The following is a 17,550-nucleotide window of genomic DNA, read 5'->3' as shown; positions in this document are numbered from 1 at the left end:
TTCCAAAAATGCTAGGACTAAGGAGCATGTAATGAAGCTATTAAGTAGCAGATTTAAAGCACACGGGAGAAAATATTTCTTCACTTGAGCAATTAAATCCTGTAATTTGTTGCCAGAGAATTTGATGAAAGCAGTTAGCTTAGTAGGGTTTAAAAAGATTTGGATAATTTCCTAAAAGAGAAGTCCATAAGTCATTATTAAAATGGATGTGGAGAAATCCACTGCTTATTCCTAGGATAAGTAGCATAAAATATGTTATACTCTTTGGGATGTTGCCAGGTACCTGTGACCAGAGTTGGCCATGGTTGGAAACAGGATACTGGGCTTGATGAACCTACAGTCTGTCCCAGTTTGACAGGTCTTATATTCCTGTGGATGCAAGGCTCTTCATGTATCTGCTAGTGCTAAACTATTAACCAAGATTGCCATCAAGATTTTTTTAAGTACCTTTTATATTTGAAATGTAATGTAATGTAATGTAATTTATTTCTTATATACCGCTACATCCGTTAGGTTCTAAGCGGTTTATTTCCACCTTCAATTTATGGTATTCCATGTACTTAATTTTGATTCTTGTAAATGCACCACCCCAAATTTATATTTGCACAAAGTTGCCAATATCTTTACTCCTTTAATTGGGATATCAGTACCCTAAATGTTCCAAGACACTGTTCTCACACCATTCCAAAACATTAGCATAGTCAAAGCCTGGAAAATTGACCCAAGAACATTTGCAATTAATGTCATATTACCCTGTGCCCAGCACCAACCCACTAGCATCATTTCAATAATGATAAAGGGCCTGTCCACTTTATTAACAAAACCCCACTTGTCACCTTCTCTCACAGCTCACACTAAGGGCTAGATTATCAAAAACTTTGTGTTAAAAACTGATGGGCCACTGTCGCAGCCATTATTGTAGCGCTTTCAAAAAGGCAAGTAATTCTCCAAAAAACGCGCATGCAAATGAGACTAGCAGAGAGTAGCGAAGGTTCACTAAATTTGCATATGCCCATCACTGGTGATATTGATCGGCAAATGCGCAGAATAAATGCGCAAAAGTCCTGCCCAAATCAAAGATCAGCAGGAGGGATGCCTACTTCCTCCCACTGCCAAAGTCAAGCAACCCTCCCCTCACACACAGATATGGCAGTGGAAGAGATGCCCACTCCATCCTGCTGCCAAAGTCAAGCAACCATGGCAGCGGAAGAGATGCCCACTTCCTCCCGCCACCAAGCAACACCCCAACACCCCTCTCCAGCAGCAGGAGAGATGCCTACTCCCGCCACCAAACAATGCCCCCCGACACCCCGGGGCAGTGTTAGAGATGCCTACTCTCTCCCACCACCCCAGGCAGCAGGAGAGATGCCCACTCCCTCCTGCCACTACGCCCCCCCCCCCCCCGACACCCCCTGTGCCTCTGACAATCCCCGGCCCCCTCCTCCTTACCTTGTTTACAATGACTGGTTGGAGGGATGCCTACTCCCTCCAGCCAGCAAGCCCACCTCTTCAAAATGGCAGCCTTCCCCTCCCCGGTGCATCCTGGGATGCACCGGGGAGTTGTCTAAGGCTCTGTTTGGCCCAGGTTGTTTAAGGCCCCTCCTATGGGTTTTTTGCTTCTCCTTTAGAACCTGAAAATTCTTCTTCTTCTAGTTGACTCATCTCTCAATTTTTGGTCATATTGGCAGATGAGGGCATCTCTTTCCTCTTTTAAATCCTCAGTGGTTTTCTTCCAATTTGTTTCCCTGGACTGGATTGCCTGTAAATCCTGCTCTGCTCTCCAAAGCCAAAACCTAAGCCTCTGGTTTATTACATCAAATTCCTTTTCCAAAGTGACAACTTGATGCAGTGGCCTTGGCACTTTCACCCGATAGTCACTTTCAACTAGTAGCAACTCCTGATGTAGTTGCTCTTTCATTTGATTAAACTGTTGGTTCAGAGTTTTAAGCTGGCACTGGGCCTCCAGCAGTTGCTGAAACATCACATTATTTCTTTCTGTGAGGTTGCCAACTTCTTCTTCCTGTTCCTTCACTACTTTGTCAGTTCAGCATCCAGCCAAGTATTCTGCCTGTGCAACCATTCTTTCTCTTGTTGCATATTCATCGATACATTTTTCCTCTCCTCCTGGAGGTATGTCTCTTGAAGATTACTTTGGAGCTTGCCATTCAGCTCCTCCAGTACCTTGGTCTTGTTTTCCAAGGCATCACAGTTTGGTACTGTTTCCCTGAGCTGCTCCTTCAGCCTGGTATGTTGCCACTCTGGCACTGTCGCTATCAGCCTATCAGCTCCTATTGCAGCTGTTCCACTTTTGTTCTTGTCGCCCCTGCTTTGGCTTGGATGTCCTCCCTTTGGACTAGTAACAGGCTGACTTGGGCTTGCAATTCCTGCTTTCCTTCTCTTTTTCCCAACTGACTTTCTCTTCCACCAGTGTGCAATATTCTCCCTTAAACTGAGCTTCCTTACAGCACAGTTTTTCCCTAGCAGTTCTAGCTGCTTGCGCAGTTCACAGGCCTGGCTGACTTCAAGCAAGGCACCCTACCATTGCTCTTCTGTAACCTGGATGAGCTCTTTTGCCTTCTCTCTTTCCACAATTAGCTTTGCTACCTGCATCTGCAGCGTTGCATTTGAGGCCTTCACAAAGGTTAACTGCTCCTGCAGCAGGGTAACCTCCTCTGCTTTCTGCTTCAGGCAGTTTCTAACAATCAAAATCTCCTGTGTCTTGGCTTTCAATTGAGCCTGTAGCAAAACATTCTGGCTCTGGCTCCATTCTCTCTCTTTGTCAAGCTGCTCCTCTCGGTAGATGACAGCAAGATCTAAGGAGTGGAGTTCCTCCAGCCTGGCTTGTATTTCTATTATTGCCCCATCCTTCTCCTGGGACTGGGTGCTCTGTTCTGTTATTCCCTTAGACTTTTGGTCTAGGGCTATCTGGAATTTGGCATTCTCTGCCACTAAACTCTGCAGTGTGCTTTCATTTTCTTTTACTTTCTCCTTTTCATTAGCAGTTGTCCCTGGAAGGCATTCTTTTCTTTTCTTTTCTTTCCTTAACTGAGGTTCCTTAACATTTTGCAGCTAGTCTCTGGTCTTCTATCAGATCTTCACTATAGTGGTTAGCTACCCCTATTTCCACAGCTAGATCCCAATGCGGGCCTCAAATCTCTGCCGGGTGCTTCCTCAGGATTTCCCTTTCATTGCCTGTCATAGATAACATGGCCAAAAACTGATTCCATCCCTCAGTCTCCTCCAAACCACCAGCAGAGTTGTTATTCTTACACCTCTTGGGCTGCAATGGAGACCAGCACTTAACCTCTACCTGGAGGTCATTTGGACATAAAAACACTTTCCTTTCCTTCTTAGACTTTTTTTTCTTTGACTTGATGGCACTCCTGGATTTACCAACTGCTTCTCTCTGTGGACCAATCTTTTGACTCCTTCCTGGTGGCTTACTGACTCTAGGGTACTTAACCTCTTGTGCCTCTCTGGGTTTGCCAGGATCCTGTTGTAAGAGCGGCAATATGTACTGCCACTCTTCCTCCCATATACCCATCTTGATTTTTCAGATTCTGGCCCTTCACCAGTATAGCCTGCAGTACTGACTTTTAACACAGCACTTCAATGCAGGACTCCCATTTCTTCTTCTACTCTTAGGCAGCAGCTCCAATTCCCAGAGTAAGCACTTGTTTCTTTCTCTTTTTGGGTTGTGTTTTTCTCTTTTGCAGTCTAGGACACTCCTTTACCTAATAAGTCTACTCCAGGATTTTCAGCAAATTTGATTCCCTCAGCAGCTTTAAAGTGTGTATCTCTTCTCTTTCCTCTGTTGAGCTCTGGTAGCTACCTCAACTGAAATCAGTGAGGTAATTAAAGCACCGCTCACTTTCTCAGAGCTGCAAAGCAAAGAAGGGCTGCTAGTTTAGTAAGTGTGACCAGTGACTTAATTAAACCTGTCAGCACACTGGAGCTGTATACATAAAAACACTTTCTTTTCTTTTTTCCTTGCTTCAAAACAAAATGAGAGAAAATAACTCCTGCTTACCCAGCACTACCTTAGCTGTTAGTAGGTTCCTCTCTTCCACGTTGCTGGTCTCCTTTATGGTTCCGCAACAATCAACACTAAAAGCCTGATTCTGTATAGCACGCCCGGTCTCAGCAGCTGCCTAAGCAGCTTTGAGAATCACACATGGGGGTCCTATACAGAATTGCATCTATCCTAATGTACAGACACCTAACCCTGCCCAACCACCCCAATTCTCTAACCGGCATCCATGTCACAGGCGCTGTTTAGAGAATCACATTGCCACTGAACTAATCGTGGCAAAGAAATCTCCCTGCTACAATCAGTTGAGCGGCAGTGGCAGGGAACCCCCAAACCCCACCAAAAGACAGCCAGCAGGAAGGATGCTCACTCCCTTCCACCCCCACCCCCGACCACCCCCCCCCCCCAATACTGAGGCAAGAGGGATGCCTATTCCCTCCTGCCAACACCCCCACCCAACATCCCCGACAGGAAGGATGCCCACTCCCTCCTGGTGTCACCTCCCTTGGGACTGGCACTGGGTAGGAGGCCTATGACTCCGGTTGGCCCAGGTGCATAAAGCCCCTCCTTTGAGGCATCTGGGCTAATCAGAGCCTTAGGCCCCTCCCTGGTGCACCAGGAAGGGAAAGGCCCGCAATTCTGAAGAGGCAGGCCTGCTGGCCAGAGGGACTAGGCATCCCTCCAGCCCTTCTTGCTGATAAAGTTAAGGGATGGTCCTGGTGGGTTTTGGGGGATTGGTGGGGGTCATGATTTTGGGAGGTGGGGGTTCAGGGGTTATGTGTTTGGGGGGATTGTTTTGGAGTTTGTGGCAGGAGGACTGGGTATTTTGCTGGCCTATATTTCAGGAACCTAGCGTGGCCTTGGGGAGACACCTAGGGCCGCTTAAGCCTGCCTAAGGCCACTTCCAGGCAAAACCACATCCACACCCAGTCTTGGGTGAGCTTAAACGTCCCTAGGCATCTCCCTGCACCCGCGACAGTTTACAGTTTAGGCGGTCTGCCTCAGGTTATTGGGGTTTTTTTTTTTTAGAAAATGTGCGTCCCGATTGGTTGGTTAGACAGAAGTAGGATGCCTACCACAGCCTAAACTTAGACACCGGTAAGCGCCCTACTGGTGCCTAAGTTACGAGGAAAATGCCATGTAAAACACCTTTTCAAACAAATTCAAGGCACCAATTAGTGCTTAAAAAATGCCATCAGAATCAGGCTTATGTAGGCACTTTGCAGCACCTAACACTACTGTAGGTGTGACTAACGCTGGAAGTGGCGTTAAGTTCTATAAAACACCTACGTAGTTGCAATTCACGTCAAAGGTAGGCACTGGAAACGTAGGCCTTGAGAACCCTGGCCTATATTTTCACTCCCATACCTTTCCCGAAGAACAATTCTCTAAACAGCGCTGTCACGTGATTGATACACAATCGGCAACCACCGAAAAATGGCTCCGGGCCTTAGTGCATGCTAATTCTGTTAGCACACACTAAATTTTAGTAAAAGGGCCCCATAATGAATTCTTCATATTCAGAATAAACACTCACAAATGAACATCTTCAGAAAACCTTGAGTTCCAGTAAATCTTTCAAATTATAACTAAGCATTCAACAGCATGTTTTCACATATGGTACACAATGCATGGAAAAAAAACCTACCTGGTAATAAAGTGTTGGGATTAAAACAAGGTATCGTCTTGGACTTCCCCTGGAAAAAAATACAAAACTGTCTCATATCTAAAGTCTAATCTAAAGTATGTTTTGGCAAAACATTCATTTATGTTCACACACTAACACTGTACTAGGCCTTGGAATTCTCTCAAGGGTAAATACATTTGAAGTCTCCAATGAATTAACATTACATTTGTCCTTGTATTTTAAGCCTCTATTTATCTTCTTGCGAAGGTCAAATGCTGTTGCTCCATTCCTAGATAGTATCTATCATTCTATTTTGGCATCAAGAGACTACATGTTAATATTCTTTATTTCTCTACTTTCAGCAGCTTCCGCGCCCTATAGTTATCATTGTTAGCTCTTTCTGTAACACCATACCTTCAAATAATATCCTTACACAATTTATCTAGGTACAGCATTACTTTTCTAATTCATCATGTCAACATTTTCCAACATACCAGAAACAACTGTAGCAAAATAAAGCACTCTTCTATGACAATGACAATTAACAAAACAATATAAGGATAATATTAATAAACCTTAGGAGGCAACACCCAAACAAAAAGATCTAGGTGTCATTCACCAGTTGCTTTGTAAAAATAATATCTTTAAAGTTACTTGTTATTGTAAGGAAAAAGTAATAGAGTACAGTTATTAGTTACTTGTTTAATGAAAGTAATATGTTAAGTTACTGTGAAAGTAATATAAACATTTTATTTTTAGTTACTTTTTAATTCTTGGATATCAACAATTGAGTTTCGACATTTTAAATAATTCTAGAAATTGGAAATCCAACCATTATCTATAAAAGGTGCCTAAAGTTAGGCACCTAACTTAATTAGTTAATTGGCTTCAATAATGAGCTTTAACAAGCTCATAATTGAAAAAAAATAAAATAAAATGTAACTGGGAGATAGGTGCCTATCTTCTTAGGCATGATAGGCGCCTACTGCATGGTACCTATTGGTGCTTAACACCAAAGTAGGCGTGTTTAGGGGGTGGAGAAAGACTTTGGAGCTACAAGGCATGATTCTTTAAAGGACTTAGGTGCCTATAATATAGGCATTTAAAACCCTGGCCTATATTACAAGCACCTAAGTTTTAAGTTAAGTGCAATTCTGTAATGGGCGCCTAAGTGTGATTCACAACTAAACACCTCCAGAATGGAACTCCTTTGGATCTGCAAAGAACACTGTAACTGCACCCATCCCTCACTACACTGAGACTCAACTACCATAACTCCAAAAGACCAAGCACGCAGCCTAGGAATACTCCTTGACTCCAACCTATCGCTTTCCAACCATCTTTCTCAAGTGGTACCTTCCTCATTTTACCACCTGCGACAACTCTGAAAAATAAGGAACTACTTTTCTGAGTCTGACTTCACCCAACTACTCTATGCCTTAGTCCTCTCCCGCTATTCAATGTTCTCACAGCAAAGACCACATATCTCCAGCATCTACAAAATGCGGCAATCAGACTTCTAAAAAACCTCCAAGCCTGCAATCCTGTCTCCCAGGCTCTGTCGTCAGTTCACTGGCTGTCCATAGCCAAATGTTGTGTCTTCAAGGGCCTCGTGCTAGCGTTCAAATCCTTGCATGACATGACGTCAGGCTATATGGCAACCAAGTTTCCTTCGTACATGCCGAACAAGTCCCTCCGCTCCCAGGATGAAATACGCCTCAAAACGCCCCCCTGGTCATGCCCTTCAACTGCAAATTGCCAAATGACATTCCTACTCCTACTTCATACCGAGCCACTGGAATCAGCTGCCCCCACCAATTAGATCCCTTGAAGGACTCCTCAACTTTAGGAAAGCAATAAAAACACACCACTTCACCTAACTCCTCTGCTCATGACTGATGGATTACAAAGCAATGTATATTGGTACTAGATCCCCAGTATGTGTCGCGTTAGGATTAAAACTTTTATTGAAAAATCTTGCCCTGTAACTATGGCAAATTGCAAACTGTAAACTGTATATTGGTATTAGATCCCTAGCATGTGTCGAGTTAGGATAAAAGCTTGTATCGAAAAAAAAAACTTGTACAGTAACTATGACTAATTGTAAACTGCTAACTGTATATTATGTATGTTAACCTATAACCCGTTCTGAGCTCATTGGGGAGATTGGGATAGAAAAGGAAATAAATAAATAAGCACCTAACATTAGGCGCCTATCTTTTTAGGTGCCAATTACAGAATCTGGTCCCAGATTCTCAAGTCCTCAAAAACAAGAATTCAATACAATTAGAGAGATATTTAAAATCAAATATTGGGAAAAAATACCACGAAAAAAGCTATCAATCAAACATTATCTATATTCATCAGTGCCCAGTATGGCAGCACCAGGCAGAGCCTTACTCTGGCATCAATGCCAGCAAAGAAACAAAAATCTTGTTCAATCAGAATGGTTAGTCATAACATTCCAGGTTTGAAGTATCATTTAGAAATAGGTTCAATGACAATTTCCTTGCATCAAGGCCCTGTTTTTGAAGTATGACACCTGCTAATGCTTTAACTCTGTGTTTTTCAACCTTTTTACACCTATGGACCGGCAGAAATAAAAGAATTATTCTGTGGACCAGCATAGGTCCGTGGACCAGCGGCTGAAGAAAACTGGGCTAAGTCGTGGGCCAGACCCCGCCCATCTCTACCCAATCTCCACCCCAGACCCCGCCCCCATAATAGTACTAATTGCACCTTGCACGTCCCCATGCCTCATCTGGAAGCCTTCCCTCTGACGTTGCAACGTCAGAGAGAAGGCTTCCAATTCAGGCGCAGGATGCCCGTAGGAGTCACTGCCCGTGGCTTTGTGCACTGAATCAGTAAGGAAGAGGGAGCTGGCTCGAAGATAACGCTGTATCGATCGCACCGTGGACTGGCGGTTGAAGAACACTGTTTTGGGTCTGATGCACGTGCTGGCCCTGTGGACCGGCAGGAAATTTCTGTGGACCGGCACTGGTCCATGGACCGGTGGTTGAAGAACACTGCTTTAACTAAACAGTTCCCATTATAATGAAGGAGCAAATGCATTTCAAAATGTTCATCTGCAATGCTGCATCTTCTTGGAGTCATAATATGTCCACCGATGCTGAAAAGTCTTTCAATAAGAGCACTTGAAGGCAAACCATTATACATCAACAACAGGGCCTTGATGCAAGGAAACTGTGATACACTGATTAATTTGTGCGATTTATCATTTAGAAATAGGTCCAGTCCAGTAGCAACATCACTTCTGTTACTGACATCAGCATTCTAAAAACAGAGTGGTTAGACCTGCAGCCTCAGCATCCTGAGAGTGTGAGTTCAAACCCCCTGCTGCTCCTTGTGACTCTGAGCAAGTCACTTAAGGCAAGATTCTCAAAAGTTTAACACCGTTGCTAAACTGTTTTCCAGCGGTTTAGACCGTACGCAGTTTAGCGGCAGATTATCTCATAGAAACATAGAAATTGACGGCAGATAAGGGCCACGGCCCATCCAGTCTGCCCACTCTAATGACCCTCCCCTGCCTTTACTTTGCGAATAGATCCCAAGTGTCGATCCCATTTGGCCTTAAAATCAGGCACGCTCCATCTTAAAATCAGGCACGTTCCATCTTTAGCAAAGTTTCTAGCAGTCTCTGCCACTGATATGCAAATGGGCTCTTCAACATTGAAATGAGCCCTCCGGTGGATTTTAAAAAAATGCCAAGCCATTTTCAAAAAGCAGCATCAGCTTTTGAAGACAAAAAAAAAAAAGCGACTGGTCCAGGGGTGCCGGTCAGTGACAGAGACTGCTAGAAAGCCCTGTGTTGTGATGCAGCAAGAAAGATTCCCATTCTCTCCACTGCATCACAACACCCCTTCCCTAAAATCCTCCCCTGCAACAGGAGACATGCCCATTCTCTCCTGCTGCACTAACTAAACTTTCACTGTGATCCGACTGCTACCCACCCCGCAGCAAGAGAAATGCCATTCTATCCTGCTGCACTAAATTATCCACCATGACCTGACCCAAACACTACCCCACTTAGTCGTGACCCCCTCTCTCGTCTCCGCTGCCCCCCTCCCCCTTACCTCAACAGATGAGCCAGAGGGATGTGGACATCTTTCTCCCAGCTGCTGCTGCGTCGTCTAAAATAGTAATTCCCCTCCCCAATGCAATTGGCCAGAACACCCAATAGGTGGGACCTTAGGCATCTGGGCCAATCAGAGCCTCAGGTCAGGTCACAGTGGGTAGTTTAGTGCAGCAGGAGAGAGTGGCATCTCTCCTGCTGCGGGGAGCCCACTGTGGACAGATGAGGAAAAATGCATGAATATCTGATTTGTATTCTGTTCTGAGCTCCTTTGGGAGGATGGGCTAAAAAAAATCAAATAAATAAATCACTATTGAATGAATCTGGTGCAGTTTGTTCTGATAACAGCTTCGGTGTCTTTATTACTTTGAAAAGAAGGTCTTTGTATTTCATCTTCATTTCATTGCCTTCAACCCAATAAAGACTAAACTGTGACGGCATAACTGCAGCCAGAATCAAATCTTTGCTGTCAAGATAATGGCCAAAAAGCCCATGTTGAAGTGCATGGACCAGAGGTGAGGTATATTTAAGATCGGTACCAACTTTAGTCAGCCTCATTGTCAAACTCACCGAAATGGACAGAAAAGAGCTCACATAACATTTAGCTTCATTTTGAAAAATGTCCAGAGCAGCTGCTAGTGGGCTCATGACACATCAGTACTCACCCAGAAAAATTACTTCATGTTATCTGGTTAAATCAACAGTAGATTGAACAAGATTGTATTTCTTTGCTGGCACTGAATCTACTTCATCAATCTCAGGTTTGAGACTTGCTCCTAACAAAAATATTGCTATATTTTTCATTTACTAAATCAAAAATTTTGACATAAATAGAGCACTTAAATGTCAAAGACTTAGCCATCTTTATCACCTCATGCTGTAAGCTTGAACAATTTCACTCAAAAGTAAGTTTTCCCGAAATTAGAAGCAGCCCAATCATGGGCCTTGAGACACAAAAAAATTGGATGGGTGTCACTAAAAGGTAACTTATAACATAACTAGAAATTATAGGGTCCTTTTATTAAGGCGTGCTAACCGATTTAGCGTATGCTAATGCTAAGGCATCCATTATATTCTATGAGTGCCCTAGCATTTAGCGCATGCTAATCTTTAGCGTACACTAAATCGGTTAGCGCACATCAATAAAAGAACCCCTGTATTATTAGAAAAACATAATATATTACATTTATTCATTACATTTGCATGAAAGTAATAATTACAGTTACTCACTACTTTAAAAGTAATATATTTCCAGTAACATATTACTGCCTTGCACTGGTGTCATAAGACCATACTGGGACAGATTGAAGGTCCATCAAGCCCAGTATCTTGTTTCCAACAATGGCCAACCCCGGTCACAAGTACCTAGCTATATCCCAAGTAGTAAAACAGATTTTATGCTGTTTATTCTAAGAATAAGAAGTGGATTTCTCCAAGCCATCTCAATCATGGCCTATGGGCTTCTCTTTTAGGAAATTACCAAACCTTTTTTAAACCCCACTAAGCTAACTGACTTCACCACATTCTTCGGCAACGAATTCCAGAGTTTAATTACACGTTGTGTGAAGAAATATTTTCTCCAGTTTGTTTTCAATCTACCACTTAGTAGCTTCATTGCATGTCCCCTAGTCCTAGTATTTTTGGAAAGAGTGAACAAGCAATTCACATCTACCCTTTCCACTCCACTCATTATTTTATAGACCTCAATCCTATCACCCCTGAATTGTTTCTTCTCCAAGCTGAAGAGTCCTAGCCACTTTAGCCTTTCCTTAAAGGGAAGTCATCCCATCCATTTTATCATTTTTGTTGCTTTTCTCTGTACCTTTTCTAATTCCACTATATCTTTTTTGAGATATGGCAACCAGAATTGCACCCAGTATTCAAGGTGAAGCTGAACCACAGAGCGATGCATGGGCATTATAATATTTTTCTCTTTGTTTTCCATTTCTTTACTTACAATTCCTAACATTCTACAGTATGTGCTTTCTTAGCCACAGCCGCACATTTAGCCGAGGGTTTCAACGTATCCTCAATAATGACACCTAGATCCTTTTCCTGGGCAGTGACTCTTAGTAGAGAATGACACGGTGAAAAAATTGGTCCCCGTCACCGCCCCGTCCCCGTCTCACCATCCCCGTCACCGCCCCGTCCCCGTCTCACCATCCCCGTCACCGCCCCGTCCCCGTCTCACCATCCTCTTCACCGCCCCATCACCGCCACTGCCATCCCATTCACTGCCCCGTCACCGTCACTGCTGCATACATAAAAGCCTCAAACGGGTACGATTTTATATACTTTTCTAATATCTCCCCTATGTATCTGCCATTGCCCCCCCCTGTGTCCATATTCCATCCACATGGCATGTCCCCTTTTTGTCTCTGTCCCTATGCCCCAATGCACATAATTTCCCCTCTTTCTGTTACCTTCCTGTGTCCAGATTTCCCCTATCTTCCTCTTCCATACCAGTGTGTCTCTTCTTTTCAACCCCATCTAGCTTTTTTCCCTCTTTCTTCCCCCCCCCTGCTTCTAGCATCTGGCTCACCTGCCTGTCCTTCCCTTTCTTTCCTGCTGTGGGTTTTTCTTTCCGTTTTCATCACCTTGGCCCAGAATCCTTTTCCCTTTCACTCCCTCCTTACAGTCTGAGCCGGGAACACTAGCGATCGCACGGTCCTCGCAGCCCCCACCCGCCTGCCCAATCGATCCTAGTGTTTAGCCAGTTCTCTCCCTTCTCCTCACCTTAATTTGCAGGCTTTCTTTTTCAGCGACCTGCACGCTTTCCCAAAGAGCCGCACACGCGCGGCTGCTCAGTGTTCAATCTTCTGCTCTGCTGCAACTTCCTGTTTCCGGTTGCAGCAGAGCAGAAGATCGAAACTGAGCAGCAGCGGGTGCGCGGCTCTCTGATAGCGTGCGGGTCGCCGAAAAAGAAAATCTACAAACTAAGGTGAGGAGAAGGGAGAGAGCTGGCTAAACACTAGAATCGATTGTGCAGGCGGGTGTGAGCTGCGGGGACCGCGCGATCCTTCATGCCTCACTGCGGGGACAAGACCCATTCACCGCCCCGCGGGCGGTGAATGGCCTTGTCCCCGTCGCCGCAGCGACTGCTAGTTTTCTTCCCCGTTTTCGGCGGTGACCCGCGGCTAAAATGCGGTGGCCGCGGGTAAACCGCCACCGTGTCATTCTCTAACTCTTAGTATGGAACCGTGAATCATGCAGCTATATTTCAGGTTCCTCTTTCCCATATGCATCACTTTGCACTTGCTCACATTAAACATCATCTGCCATTTTGATGTCCAGTGTCCCAGTCTCAACTTTGAACAATTTTGTGTCGTCAGCAAATTTAATTATCTCACTAGTTATTCCCATCTCTAGATCATTGATAAATACTGTATGTTAAAAAGCAGCGGTCCCAGCACAGACCCCTGGGGAATCCCACTATTTATCCTTCTCCATTGAGAATATTGAACATTAAACCTACTCTCTGTTTTCTATATTTCAAACAATTCAATTCAATTCAATTCAAACAATTCAATAATAGGACATTACCTCCTATCCCATGACTTTCTAATTTCCTCAAAAGTCTCATGATGTACTTTGTCAAATGTCTTTTGAAAATCTAAATACACATTGGGCTCCTTTTACTAAGCTGCGTTAGGGCTTTAACGCGCGGAATAGTGCACGTTAAATTACCGCCCGCGCTAGACCTTAATGCCAGCATTGAGCTGGCGTTAGTTCTAGCCACGTAGCATGGGTTTAGCGCGTGCGCTAAAAACGCTAACGCAGCTTAATAAAAGGAGCCCATTATCAGCCGGTTCACCTTTATCCAATGTTCATTCACTCCTTCAAAGAAATGTAGTAGATTGATGAGACAAGACTTCTTTTGACTAAATCCATGTTGGCTTTCTCTCATTAATCCATGCTTATGTATATGTTCTGTCATTTTGTTCTTTATAATAATCTCTACCATTTTACCCAGCACTGACATCAGAATTCCAGTTTTCCAGTACTTTGTTGGATTTTAAAGAAAAATTACAAATTACTAACAAAAGCTCTACAAGTTCATTCTGCAAATCTATCTATACTCTGTGATGTACCATCCAGTCCAGGCAATTTGCTAGTGTTCAGTTTGTCAAATTGACCGATTACATCTTCCAGTGTTATAGATATTTGTTTTGAGTTTCTCTGATTCATCAAAATTTAATACCATTTCTGGCATCAGTAACTCCCCCACATATTCCACAGTGAAGACTGAAACAAATAATTCATTTAATCTCTCAGCTATGGCCTTGTCTTCCCTGAGAGCCCCTTTTACCTCTCGGTTGTCTAATGGGCCAACTGATTCTCTTCACAACCTCTTGCTTTTAATATACCTAAAAATAGGTGTGTCTAAATGTTATGCCATGTACGGCCGCTAAGTACGAGTCTATATATAGCAAGTGCCTTTATAGAATCTCACTAAGTGCTGTGCTGATCCAGTGCCAATTTTTTGGGTGCCATATAGAAAATTTGGCCCTAAATGGCTCAGTTGATGTACTGCAGAGCAGTGATTTCAACCCAGTCCTCGAAAACCACCTAGCCAGTTGGGTTTTCAGGATATCCACAGCGAATATACATGAGATAAATTTACATGCACTAATTTCTTAGTATGCAAATCTCTCTCATGCATATTCATTGTGGATATCCTGAAAACCTGACTGGCCAGGTGGTCCTAGAGAACTAGGCTGAAAACCCCTGTTGTAGAGCACACCATTGCATAGTTTTATTCCTTTCAGCTTTAGATAAGAAGAAAATTATCATTTTCAATCCAAAAAAAAGGTGATAGAGACTTTATTTTCTAAGACATTATGAAGAAGAGATTTTTTTTACTTCAACTGTATTCCAGAGTAGTACATTACAGTTATAGCTCTTATCAGTGGCATAGCGAGGATGAGCAGTGCCCCTCCCCCGCCCTCTTTCTCACCTCCCCCCCTTCCACGTGCACATGCACCCCTTCCCTGTACCTTTTTTAATTCAGAGTGAGCAGCCACCAACTTATGGCCCGCATCGGCTTCGGCGCTCTCGCTGACATCGCTTACTGGGCGTGGATCCCAGAAGTGATGTCAGAGAGAGCGCCGAAGCCAACGTAGGCAGCAAGTTGGTGGCTGTTCATGCCGAAGTTAAAAAGGTACAGGGAAAGGGAGGGGGGTGCATGCAGCAGGGAGAGGAGTGGGAAGGGGGGAGCGGAGAGGGAGAGGGGTGCCAGTACCCCTTGCAAGATGGCGTCCAGGGTGAACCGCCCCCTTCGCCCCCCTCCCTCTCCTTACTACGCCACTAGTTCTTATGACTTCATCAGCTGAGTGATCTTTTACACTGATGGCCCCAGATTCTAGCTGTGATTTATTGTAGGCTATCAGTGAACTCTCTTCAGGTGTGACTCAAATCAAGATATAGATATGGAACATCTATGTTTTTAAGCATAAGCAGGAGTGCGTGGCACAGTGGTTAGAGCTACAGCCTCAGCACTCTGAGGTTATGGGTTCTAATCCCAACCTGCTCTTTGTGACCCTGCTCAAGTCACTTAATCCCCCATTGCCCCTGGTTAGAGTTTCCATATGTTCAGAACCGGCAGTGACATGTTGTTAGCCCAGAGATGCGTTTCTAGAGAGCCTTTTCCCTGACGCAGCGGGGATGTAACTCTATCCTGCAAAACCTAGGCCACGTCGGAAGATTGAAAGTATTAAGCAAAGGCCTTGGTTTCTAAAAGAGCACAAGCTAAGTACTTTAAACTCTGAGGGGCATTGAAGTAATTTATAGCACAAAAGCACTTTCTATAAAGCACTTTGAAGCGCCAGTGCACTTTAAAAAACTAGCACAATTTTTCCTGTCGGTTTTGAGTGTTGAAATGAACTGTGAGGTCTCTTAATTAAATTTTTCAAACATGAAGCATTAATGAATTGTAAAGGTTTTTAGGATTTATATATCTCAATTAGATTAATTGGAGAATGAAGAATAATTAATGATTAAGTAAGGAGAAAAAATAATTTAAAAAATCTTAAGAAATAAAGAATAAATTAATGGTTTTAGTTATGGTAGGGAGGATGGATTCAAGCTGGTGATGTAAACAGGAGTAAGAGAAAAGAATTGTCTTTCTCTTTGAAGAAACCCCAGAATGGAAAAAATACTCCATAATCTGAGGCTTGTTCCCATTTAAATAATAACCAGAGAAAAAAATTACCCACAGTGTCATTTTGATCTATATCTGTGATTCTTTATTTTATATTCCAGAAATAGGAGGACAGATTGAGACATCTTGGTTTTATTTCCGTTGAAAGCAATGGAAGTAAAACCTGGATGTCACAATCCATCCTCCTTTTACTGGAGCCATATGGTAAGCCTACCCTGGGTACATTAGATAGAGTGTGAGCCCACCAGGACAGATAGGGAAAATGCTTGAGTACTTGAATGTAAACTACGTAGGCTACAGGTGAGATATATATATATATATATTTTTTTAAAAAATAAATACTGATCTGTTATCTGTTTTAAAATCTGTGTTCATGTCAACTATAAGGAGCCTCCAGGCGTGTAGTCATTGTCACAGAAACACTTCTGATCTTGAGCTCTTTATTCCTATTTATCTTATTAACACCTGCTTCTCAAAAATGAATCAGGTTTAATTCTTTCTACCTTGTTCAAAGTCTTACCTTGTACTGAATATCCTGTAGAATTTCAGTCACTACCTTTAATCCAGAATGTTCTTTACCTATCTATAAAAACAAAGAGAAAATACTGTAATAACAACAATTAAGGACTGCTCTTAAAACTGAGACTATTCACATTTTGCTAACATCTTTTGAGATTACAGTAGGATATCCAAAGTCAATTTTTCTGCTTGCGCAGTAGGGTTGAAGGACAACATAGAAAAATGGAGGGTCATTTTCAAAATTACATCAAAGTCCAATTTAGGATATTTTGCTGAAAACATCCAAAAATCGAGTGGCAAACAGTGATTTTTAAACCAGAGAAACGTCTCTTTATGTTTTGAAAATTGCTGTTTTCTAGACATTTTTGTGCTCGATGCATCCATCTTTTGGTACCGTTTTCAAAAAGGAAAATCCAAGGGAAAAATGAACAGAAATAAACCATTGTGAGGGGGGGGGGCAGGATTCCTAGTAGACTGGCCACACAAACATCTCAGCAAAGCAGTGGAGCAGCTCAGGGCCCATTGCAGTGAACTTCACTCAAAAGGTCCCAGGTGCACATCTCACCATAACCTCCTTATATTGTATGGTGAGCTCTCCAGGAATAGCAAAAAATGTACTATACCCAACTCTATACCTCTATAATAGCCCTTAAGCCTACAAATGTATTCTTTATGTAGGTACAGTAGGTATTTTGTGGTTTCTGGCAGGCTTACACTTTCCACCACAAGTGTACCAGGTAGCATGGGAATTTGGCCTGGGTCCCCTTCTCTACAGATCACTGCATCAATCACTAGGTTACTCCAGGGACCTGCTTGCTGCTCAAAAAACGAATGCCCATAATATCTGCTACTGTCATAGAGCCTGGTATGTACTGTCATGTTCACCTCTTAGGGGAGTGGGCGGGGACAATGACCACTAGGGGATTAAAGGGGGGGGGGTCATACCTTTATTCCTCCCATGGTCATTTTGTCATTTGAACACTTTTTTTTAGCATATAGTTGTCATTGAAACAGTTCTAGACAAAAATATTCTATTTTTTGGCCTGGATGTTTTTTATCCACATTCCATTTTTGCGTAAAAACATCCAAATCATAAGGCTATCCTAGTCCCGCCCAAAACA

At 43.2% G+C, this 17,550-nt stretch overlaps 1 protein-coding gene across 1 annotated transcript in view; it reads right to left on the bottom strand.

Annotated features, from left to right (window-relative positions):
• Positions 1 to 17,550, bottom strand: part of CA8 (carbonic anhydrase 8) — a 106,585-nt gene that overhangs the window by 11,635 nt on the left and 77,400 nt on the right. The window contains exons 5-6 of the mRNA XM_033935034.1: positions 16,431 to 16,493; positions 5,679 to 5,727 (exon numbers count right to left, since the gene is read on the bottom strand). Of these exons, the coding sequence (XP_033790925.1) occupies positions 5,679 to 5,727; positions 16,431 to 16,493 (112 nt within the window). The remainder of the gene's footprint in view (positions 1 to 5,678; positions 5,728 to 16,430; positions 16,494 to 17,550) is intronic.

The sequence above is a fragment of the Geotrypetes seraphini genome, chromosome 2 (assembly GCF_902459505.1).
Source record: "Geotrypetes seraphini chromosome 2, aGeoSer1.1, whole genome shotgun sequence".
NCBI lineage: Eukaryota > Metazoa > Chordata > Amphibia > Gymnophiona > Dermophiidae > Geotrypetes > Geotrypetes seraphini.
Note: the sequence above shows the minus strand (reverse complement) of the source record. Positions and strands in the feature narration are given on the sequence as shown.